The 11087-nt window shown below is 43.3% G+C and overlaps 1 protein-coding gene across 1 annotated transcript; it reads right to left on the bottom strand.

Moving 5' to 3' along the window:
• Window positions 1–9198: 9198 nt before the first annotated feature.
• Window positions 9199–10005, bottom strand: LOC138949952 (mucin-22-like). The gene has a single exon (XM_070321736.1). The coding sequence runs from the start codon at window positions 10003–10005 to the stop codon at window positions 9199–9201; it is 807 nt and encodes a 268-aa protein (XP_070177837.1).
• Window positions 10006–11087: the final 1082 nt, after the last annotated feature.

Here is an 11087-nt window from a genome sequence, read left to right as displayed (position 1 = left end):
CTTTAATAAATGCATACAATAAGAACAGCTTCATACAAATAAATCTGTTGTTATTTAAGCAACTCAACCACCCATTATTAGCATATCAATTGACAGTACTATTAATCGTACATAATTCTTGGCAGTCATTGAGGATGATGTAACATCGTTTACGTTCTTACACAATGGCTATCCATAATCAAGATAGTAAATGTGAAAGAGTTACAGGAAGTCTGCCATCGCGCACGTATCTCTAGACTCGGACTCAAAGCCGTGTGAGATAGAATTTTTTTTACACAATACATCATGCATTCACATCGACCAGCAGATCGCAGCCATTTCGTCGCATATCCTACTTTTCACGGTCTATTATTCCAAGTCACACGGGTATTTTGGTGGACATTTTTTTTATCTATGCCTATACGATTTTGCCAGGAAAGACCCTTTTGTCAATCGTGGGATCTTTAACGTGCACACCCCAAATGTAGTGTACATAGAATGAGTGACAAACACTGGTGTAATGGGGTTATCTGCAGAGTTTTATAACAGATTAACACTGGTGTAATGGGGTTATCTGCAGAGTTTTATAACAGATTAACACTGGTGTAATGGGGTTATCTGCAGAGTTTTATAACAGATTAACACTGGTGTAATGGGGTTATCTGCAGAGTTGTATAACAGATTAACACTGGCGCCGTACAATGGAGCAGAAAAGAGTGTCAATTTTAGTTCACAATAACAACCTGATGTGCAACTAAATTGTCTTAATTCTTGTTTTTGTGTGTGGAAGAGTGAATCAAAGACCGGCACCGTTGGCCTAGTGGTAAGGCGTCTGCCACGTGATCGGGAGGTCGTGGGTTCGAACCCCGGCCGGGTCATACCTAAGACTTTAAAATTGGCAATCTAGCTGTGGCTGCTCCGCCTGGCGTCTGACATTATGGGGTTAGTGCTAGGACTGGTTGGTCCGGTGTCAGAATAATGTGACTGGGTGAGACATGAAGCCTGTGCTGCGACTTCTGTCTTGTGTGTGGCGCACGTTATCATGTCAAAGCAGCACCGCCCTGATATGGCCCTTCGTGGTCGGCTGGGCGTTAAGCAAACAAACAAACAAAAAAGTGAATGAAAGATAAGTGTAGCAAGGGGATTGCCCAGACTCAGTCTAAATAGATACTCTGCCGTGTGTTGGCAGAAGGCAGTAAGTCCAAATTTGTTAAAAACGAGATTATCTTATCATATTGCATATAATAATTATATTATTAACACATACACACACACACACACACATACACACAAGCACACACATTGCATAGAAAACAAAGGCGCATTTGTTGTCAAAATTTCGAATTATTATTGATTTTTCAAAGAAGTAAGTCCACTTAGATTTTTTTAATCAAAGGAAAAAAAATTGGCAAATGGAAGTAATTAGTCCATGGACTTCTTGGACTTTATGCTCGATTTGACGATCAACATTATTTTTTTGACGTATGATATTGAAATTCAGCATAATGTCAAAGCAGCACCGCCCTGATATGGCCCTTCGTGGTCGGCTGGGCGTTAAGCAAACAAACAAACAAACAAACAAACAGTTGCATGAAATTCATCGCATGTGTTGTTATCATTGACGCACAACATTTGCCCTGTCTCAACATTCAAATTCAAAATACTCCAAAACTGTACAATCACTGTTATCTTTTCCTTTTACTGATCTGAAGTTTTCAAAAACACAATATTAGGGTCCAATTTAAATACGCAAACCTCTCAGACATAACTTGACCTAATTTTCAAAATGCTTGTCCGCTTTCGATGTCTCAACTTTTGGCCGCATCGAGTCATGTCCAGTCGACCCTGCGCCCATACACACACTGACAGTGAACACACACTGACACACACACACACACACACACACACACACACACACACACACACACGCGCGCGCGCAAACAAACACACACACACACACGCACACACACACACACACACACACACACACACACGCACACACACACACACACACACATACACACACTGTGTGCGACACGCTTCCAAGCGGCTGATCACTGTTTCGCAGTGAGACAACTCTCCCAAGCGATCACTGAACACACCTCGCATTTACTTGGCAGAGCCTGAGCAAAATTCTTATTTTGTAGAATTTTACATCAACAAATGCAAGTTTTGACATTCAAATTTAATGAAGCGCGCACACAAACACACACACACGCACACATACACACACTGTGTGCGACACGCTTCCAAGCGGCTGATCACTGTTTCGCAGTGGCAGTTTACGATTGCAGGGAGACAACTCTCCCAAGCGATCACTGAACACACCTCGCATTTACTTGGCAGAGCCTGAGCAAAATTCTTATTTTGTATAATTTTACATCAACAAATGTAAGTTTTGACATTCAAATTTAATGAAGAAAAGTACTACTATTCTCTTCCTGAATATACAGAATGCATATTAAATTTACTTGTAAATGAAAGTAAAGAAGTATTACTTTAATAAATGCATGCAATCAGAAAAGCTTCATGCACAAAAATCTGTTGTTATTTAAGCAACTCAACCACCCCTTATCCGTCACAACATTCTAAGTATTCTATTGAAACTTTACAATTCTTGGCAGCCATTGAGGATGATGTAACCTCGGTTACGTCATTACACGATGGCTATCAATAATAATAATATAATAATATAAATAAAAGAGAGTGTCTGTCTGTGTGTGTGTCTGTCTGTCTGTGATCGCCTAAGCTCCGAGAAGGGAGGGGGCAGGAAGACGATCTTTCGTGCATGTGCACTCCTGTGACTGTGAAGATGTGCACCTGACCACCACCGCCGCTGCCGAACTTGCATATATGTTACAGTCAAATCGGGAAATCAGGTATTTCACGAGAATGCCTGAAAGTTTAGGCATTCACGGTAAATACCTGGTTTGATCAGGCAAATCCGGAAATGACTGAAATTGTTTAGGCACTATCGGTGATTGACTGAAATAGGCTGCCGGGCATTATTGGAGAATGCCTACCGCTCACAATCTGTGTTTCTGGTGAGAGTCAGAAAGCATTTCAGCACAGAAGCCTACTATAAAACTTTGAATGGCTGGGGTCGTAATTGGTTTCATGCCTCTTTTCCATCAGGAAGGTATTGCTGTCCAGCCATCAACTGCCTGTGCCGGGCCAATGCTGTCAGTGTGGAATCTATTCTGTATTCTCTTTCTCTCTCTCTCTCTCCTATCTCTTTCTCTCTCTTGATTTTAAGGCATTCAATTAAAGAACATAATGATGTTATCATTTTAATGTTTAATTCTAAAAACTAAAATGTACATTAAAACAGAACTTTCTGTCAACAGTTCATTTGTTTCCACAAGTCAAGGATTGGTGACACCGACTGTTGCACTTCAGTTTTGCTTTGAAGCATTTGCACCGATTGTTCTGGCATTTCTTTGCACCCGAACAGTTGCACTTGACGTATCCTTGTCCTCCGCTTTGGGAGCCCAGGATGACGACCGCGCGAAGACTTACGTGCTTAACAGGGGCGGATCAGTTCATTTTATGGGGGGGGTTTCCAAAAGTATATTGTGAAGATATGGGTGTGAAGGCGCGAAGCGCCGAGCCGACGGCGCGAAGCGCCTAGCTTGCTAGGGGGGTCCGGGGGCATGCCCCCCCCGGAAAATTTTGAAAAAAAGGATGCAAAATGGTGCAAGCTGGTGCATTCTGAGGATGATCATTACCAGTTCCAGGCAGCAGATTTTGTCACTGATTAATACCCACAAAATTGAAACTCAACCCAAAAAAACACACAAAAATATTTTTATTTTTTGGCTGGGGGGGGGTTTCCGGAAACCCCAGAAACCCCCCCCTCGTCCGCCCCTGCTTAACACAGTTCATTTCACTCAAATACAACAGTTTTTGTGGACACAGTTCGAAATCGTTTCTGGCGTAGGCTCCTTTTAAAATCCCATTCTTGGTCACCAGTGTGTAGTTGTCATTTTCACTCCTGTCAAGAATCACCCCCAGGATATTCCGCGGGTCTCCACGGCCTCTATCCACCAGTGGAATGGGTATAGCGACGTTATCACCTCTCTGTCCATGACCGAGATCCAAGCGACTCCGCTTCACCATTCTTTCTGCTTGCTGGAGCTGACATACCCTGCTAGCTTGTCTGTGGTGCTGAATTTGTTTATATTGTCTGTCAAGCAATGCCACACTGTCATCAGTCACCAACTCCTCAATACTGAGGTTTGCATTTCCAGGGTGGATGTTGGCAGTGTTACGCTGGGGTTCAGACCTAGTCAAACAATAAGAGATTTTTTTATTAGAGAAAGAAACAAGTCGCGTAAGGCGAAAATACAATATTTAGTCAAGTAGCTGTCGAACTCACAGAATGAAACTGAACGCAGCAAGACCGTATACTCGTAGCATCGTCACTCCACCGCCCGTGGCAAAGGCAGTGCCCGTGGAATTGACAAGAAGAGCGGGGTATTCGTTGCGCTGAGAAGGATAGCACGCTTTTCTGTACCTCTCTTCGTTTTAACTTTCTGAGCGTGTTTTTAATCCAAACATATCATATCTATATATTTTTGGAATCAGGAACCGACAAGGAATAAGATGAAAGTGTTTTTAAATTGATTTGGAACATTTAATTTTGATAATAATTTTTATATATTTAATTTTCAGAGCTTGTTTTTAATCCGAATATAACATATTTATATGTTTATGGAATCAGCAAATGATGGAGAATAAGATAAACGTAAATTTGGATCGTTTTATAAATTGTTATTTTTTTTTACAATTTTCCGATTTTTAATGACCAAAGTCATTAATTAATTTTTAAGCCACCAAGCTGAAATGCAATACCGAACCCCGGGCTTCGTCGACGATTACTTGACCAAAATTTCAACCAATTTGGTTGAAAAATGAGGGCGTGACAGTGCCGCCTCAACTTTCACGAAAAGCCGGATATGACGTCATCAAAGACATTTATCAAAAAAATGAAAAAAACGTTCGGGGATTTCATACCCAGGAACTCTCATGTCAAATTTCATAAAGATCGGTCCAGTAGTTTAGTCTGAATCGCTCTACACACAAACACACAAACACACACGTACACACACATGCACAGACAGACAGACACACATACACCACGACCCTCGTTTCGATTCCCCCTCGATGTTAAAATATTTAGTCAAAACTTGACTAAATATAAAAAGACAAACAATAAAATAATGAGAAAAAGGATCAAGAAAAGAGAAAAAGAATGGGAGGAAAAAAGCTAGTGAGAGGGATAAAAGAGAGAGAGGTCAAAAGCGTGTACAAGTGGTCACTTACCTTGCGTCGCCAGCTGAGTGGACGTCAGCAGCACGGTGGACGTCAGCAACCACGACGTCTGTGTGTGTGTGTGTTAGAGAGAAGTGATACAATTTCATACCTGATTCAAAATCAAGAGATCACTATTTGGCGCACGTAAGTGTAGCCTATGCGATGGTAAACTCTGTCTGTCTGTGCGTGCGTGCGTGCGTGCGTATGTATGTATGTGTGTATGTCTGTGGTAGAAACTTTAACATTTTTGGCTAAACACCGAAATACTCATTTCACGTGGTTAATTTTCAAGCACCATCTTCAAATTATTGAAGCAATGATCAACATTGTGTCGGCATGTGTGTAGTTAAAGCGTGTATCCAAAGAAAACGGGTGGTGGGGGGTTTTGAAGGGGTACAAGCAGTTGACTGGTTTGTGTCGTGTTTGGCATGCAGACGGCAGGTCAGGTGTCAAGATCAGGTCAGGGGTCGCGCGAAGGATTGTGGTCCAGTTCTCACCTCGCCGATTCGCCGGGGAAGACGATTTCATGTTGTTCGGTTTCTAAGCTCCAGAAAAGTAAATAAAGAAGATACCAAAGGGAGATTTCCTACAATTTGATCTGCACAGCGTGTTTCCAATGTCCACGCGAGGAAGAGCTGTCGAAAGCGCGGCAGTCAGTGTCGATCTTGCAGCCGTATCCCGGTAAGTTCAGAGACAGATCTAGTGTCTCCCACTCTCATAACGTGTCACCTACTGTTAATCCGTTTTGTTTTAATTTCTTTTTATTTCAGCAGACACGGATGTCAAACACAGTGCTAGGCAGTCACCTCTAGTGAAATGAGTTGATCTAAAGTGCCTGTAATGTTTGGATGTCTTTGCTCGTGGTTCGATTTATGTGAATTTCAAGACTTGCAGTAGAGTCTCAAGTTAAGTTTACTCTGCCCGAAAAAAACTGTCCACCATTTACTTGAACATGCAGATATAAGGAAACAGAATGAATCTGTTCTCAAAGTCAAAATGATCACGATTTTTTCCTCAGATTCAAAACATGCACTGTCATGGTTTTGTCTGTACAATTTAGTAAGTCTTAAGTACTTTGCAACAACTTCCTTGAACGTGAAAGAAAGTTTTTGGCTCACGTAAGTGTAGCCTATGCGATCGTAACTTTGTCTGTCTGTGCGTGCGTGCGTGCGTGCGTCTGTGCGTGTGTATGTCTGTGGTAGAAACTCTAACATTTGAAGACGTCACATTACATTGACGTCACATTATGACGTAAGAGGGTTAGACGTCACGCGAAGGAAGTACTGAAAGTCTCGGTCATTATTATTTTGAGCGCGCCGAGACTAGTTGGCAGTCGTGTCCTTGTAAGTAGGCTACATGCAGACAGACAGATCTAGATCTAGTGTCTCGCTTTCTTGCACAGTTTCACCTATGCTCTTTCTGTGTGTGTGTGTGTGTGTGTGTGTGTGTGTGTGTGTGTGTGTGTGTGTGTGTGTGTGTGTGTGTGTGTGTGTGTGTGTGTGTGTGACGGAGTGATTGAGTTTGTGTTACTGTTTGTCGATTTCTTACGTGAGCCTTGATGGCTTCGCCTCTTGTTGAATGCTAGATCTGTATCGCGTTTCATTCCAGACTCGATCCTCTCTTTGATTGTAGATCTACTGTTTGCTGTTTACGCACTATCATATATATGATTCGCTATGTAACGTTTGGTAAGCTTACCTTGCAACAGCTTTCTTGTCTTTGTTGGCATTTCTGGCTGTGTTGACCGTCAGAATTATTTTAAGAACCAGGCTGCTGCAGTCGACATGTTTCGCATATTGTAGGGTCACCATGCTGCATAGGTAAAGTGGCTTGTATTTATAACCTGACTATTCTGTGTGTGTTACGGAGTGAGTGAGTTTGTGTTATGTTACTGTTTGTTGATTTCGTACGGTAGCCTTGAAGGCTTCGCCTCTTTTTTATTATCTGTGTCTGCGCGTGTGTGCGTGTGTGTGTGTGTGTGCGTGCATGCGTGTTTGTGTGTGTCTGTGTGTGTCTGTGTGTGTGCGTGTGTGTGTGTTAGAGAGAAGTGATACAATTTCATACCTGATTCAAAATCAAGAGATCACTATTTTATTATCTGTGTCTGCGCGTGTGTGCGTGTGCGTGTGCGTGTGTGTGTGTGTGTGTGTGTGTGTGTATGTTAGAGAGAAGTGTGGGACAAAAGTATGGGACATGTGCGCAGAGAGAGAGAGAGAGAGAGAGAGAGAGAGAGAGAGAGAGAGAGAGAGAGAGAGAGAGAGAGAGAGAGAGAGAGAGAGAGAGAGAGAGAGAGAGAAAGAGAGTCACAGAGAGAGAGATACATATATGTCACAGGACAAACGAGTATCCAGGACAATCCAGAATTGTCCTAGGACAAACGCGGATCCTTGTTTTTCCTAGGAGAAACAAGGATCCCTGTTCTTCCTGGAAAATATCAAGTACAAATGCAGATCCTTGTTCTTCCTAGGAGAAATGAGGATCCTCATTCTTCCTAGCGGCCAGTAGAAACCAAGAATTAGTACAAATCCGGATTGTCCTATTTAAATATTGCTTACACTTACAGTGGGAAACTTCGGAAAGGGAGTTGTATTTGAATACCTGCTGTGCAATACATGGAACAGGACTTCTTTTCGGGAAGTGAGTTGTATTCGAATACCTGCTGACATTGAAATTGACATTGAGCTGTAAGGTTCACAACTTTTTTGCTGGTCGATGATAAATTATTGTGATCTGACTTTAGTGCAGTTGTTGAAGTGTCAAAATGGCTCAAAAGGACACTTTTTACAGGCTTTTAAAAGAACATATTTAAACAATGAAGTCTAAACAGGAACACTTCAGCATATCCACAGATAAATACAACAAGATCGTCCAAGCTTTGCGCTTGCAGAGAGGAGAATTGTGTGAAGACGGGCCAAAATTTAAAATGTGGTGCAAGAAAAAGTTTAAACTTGAGCACATTGGATCGATGCAGATTGTGTACTGTACCAAGGCGTCTTGTCCTGTTGTGACATACGAGGAAATGTTTGAAACAATAAGGAAATGTCATGAAAAAGTGGGACACTCTGGAAGAGATAAGACTTGGAGTGAGGTTCGAGCAAACTATGCGGGTATCAAGCATTCGGTTCTCGATATTTTTCTGAAAACTTGTACAGCATGTACCCAACGACAGCCCTCAAAGAGTCCTCCAGCAGGAAGACCGATGATAAACCTGGAGTTTCTTCTGCGGCTGCAGATCGATCTCGTAGACATGCGTAGCCAACCTGACGGCGAGTTCAAGTGGATCCTTCACGCTAGAGACCATTTCACAAAGTTTAGCTGGCTGTATCCAATGAAAACCAAAATGGCCGCAGAAGTAGCTGACCATCTGATAACTCAGTTTTGTGTGTTTGGATCTCCAAGAATCATGCAGTCCGACAATGGAAAGGAGTTCACTGCCCGAGTGATCAACGACCTGTCTCTTCTCTGGCCCGGCATGGTCATTATTCACGGAAGGCCGAGGCATCCTGAGTCACAAGGTAATATTGGTTTGGCTATTCAAATGACTGGTGTTTTTTTTTTAATGAAAATCAGCTGGGAACTTCCTTAGTTATTACACATTAAAATTCGTGGTTTTCTTTTTTGTGCTTGTGCTGTTGTGCAAAAATTATAAAGTAGCTTAATGGAAGGACAATTGTAAAGTCTTCTTTCTTTTCTACAGGATGTGTCGAGCGTGGAAATGAGGGATATGGTGGTCAAGCTCGGCAAATGGATGGGGACGCACGAACAAGAGTGGAGCAGAGGACTGAAATTCATTGCACATGCTATAAACACTTCCGTTTCAAGCACCACGGGGAAATCACCATATCATCTTGTGTTTGGTCAACGCCCTCGGTCTGACTGCACTGTGTGGGAAGAACTGGCTCGTCAGGGAATTATTGATGAAGAGGACCTTCCCGAAAACATCATGTGTCGGCTGAATCCTGGATCATCAGCAGACTCTTCTGTGGTGCCGCCTCCCGATGTTTCGACTTCTGTGGTGCCGCCTCCCGGATCATCAGTAGATTCATAAGCAAACTCGCCTGTGGTGCCGCATCCCAATGCTTCGACTTCTGTGGTGCTGCCTCCCGATGCTTCGACTTCTGTGGTGCTCTCTCCCGATGCTTCGACTTCTGTGGTGCCGCCTCCCTGATCATCAGCAGACTCTTCTGTGGTGCCGCCTCCCGATGTTTCGACTTCTGTGGTGCCGCCTCCCGATGCTTCGACTTCTGTGGTGCCGCCTCCCGGATCATCAGCAGACTCTTCTGTGGTGCCGCATCCCGATGTTTCAACTTCTGTGGTGCCGCCTCCCGATGCTTCGACTTCTGTGGTGCCGTCTCCCGGATCATCAGTAGATTCATCAGCAAACTCGCCTGTGGTGCCGCATCCCAATGCTTCGACTTCTGTGGTGCCGCATCCCGATGTTTCGACTTCTGTGGTGCCGCCTCCCGATGCTTCGACTTCTGTGGTGCCTCCTCCCGGATCATCAGCAGACTCTTCTGTGGTGCCGCATCCCGATGTTTCGACTTCTGTGGTGCCGCCTCCCGGATCATCAGCAGACTCTTCTGTGGTGCCGCCTCTCGATGCTTCAACTTCTGCGGTGCCGCCTCCCGACGTCTCTTGTTCCGGGCTGCCGCTTTCTGAGGCCTTGAGTGATGATGCTTCAGAAGAGCTAAGCACGAACAGTGACAACATGAAACGTGGAAAGGAGTTTATTCTTCTTGATTCAAGAAACCTGACTGTTGCCACTGGTACAGAGGTGAAGCACCGCACAATCATTCATGGACACAATATCAACAGTGAATCGCATACAGTTGTCCTCATTGAGGAAGTGATGGATCCATCTTTCTTTCTTTCTTTCTTTCTTTATTTGGTGTTTAACGTCGTTTTCAACCACGAAGGTTAGATGGATCCATCATTTGTTCCATCAGATGCAACCACTTGAAATAGGACAGTTTGTGTTGTGGTGTCGGTCAGACATGGTCGAATTGGAAGATGACACATCGGGTCACAAAGAGGCACGATTTGAAGCAAGGAAAGCATACCTCAAAGCCGCATCGCGTCAACAAACCCGTTACGAGAAGAGAACAAAACAGCTACGTCATACATTTGAAGAAGGCAACACAGTCGGCATCAAAATTCATAAAGTGGATAGGACTAACACCAGTGCGAAACTTCTGCCATGCAAAGTGCTTGCAGCGAAAACAATAGACCACAATCTTAAACTGTTCAAAGTGTACACAACATCAGGTATAATAAAGAACTGGTTCAGACCAGAGGAATTGATTAATATGAACAACGTACATTTTCCAACTCTAAATCACGTGGAACCCAGCAGTGTCACAGAGATCAGTCTTATACAAGCCTCACGGGCGTGCACTGGATGGCATGCATCTTCCAGCTCTTCTGCGTCAAACGTCTGCAAGTGCAAGACCACTTGTCTGACCAATAGATGTTGTTGTAAGAAAGCTGGGATCATGTGTGGGACAAAATGTCACCCATCAAATTCTTGCTGCAAGAACTGAGTTTGTAGTGCACGTGTTGCATTGGGCAGACCCAAAGGGTAACTTGAGGCGAACAATTACACTAATGACACTGTCAATTTACTAGTTCAGTTCATTTTCGATCTCAGATTTTTTATTATTCTCCCTACCATTAGTCCGGGCAGGAGGCCTTGATCATGGGCTTGCTTATTGGTGTTGATCAAACCTTTAATTAATTTAGTTAATTATGTTTTCCATTCAGATGATTTTCACACTCTACTGCTTGAGCACGTT

The sequence above is a fragment of the Littorina saxatilis genome, linkage group LG16 (assembly GCF_037325665.1).
Source record: "Littorina saxatilis isolate snail1 linkage group LG16, US_GU_Lsax_2.0, whole genome shotgun sequence".
Lineage (NCBI taxonomy): Eukaryota > Metazoa > Mollusca > Gastropoda > Littorinimorpha > Littorinidae > Littorina > Littorina saxatilis.
The sequence above is the reverse complement of the archived record's forward strand: the minus strand, read 5'-3'. Positions and strand labels throughout refer to the sequence as shown.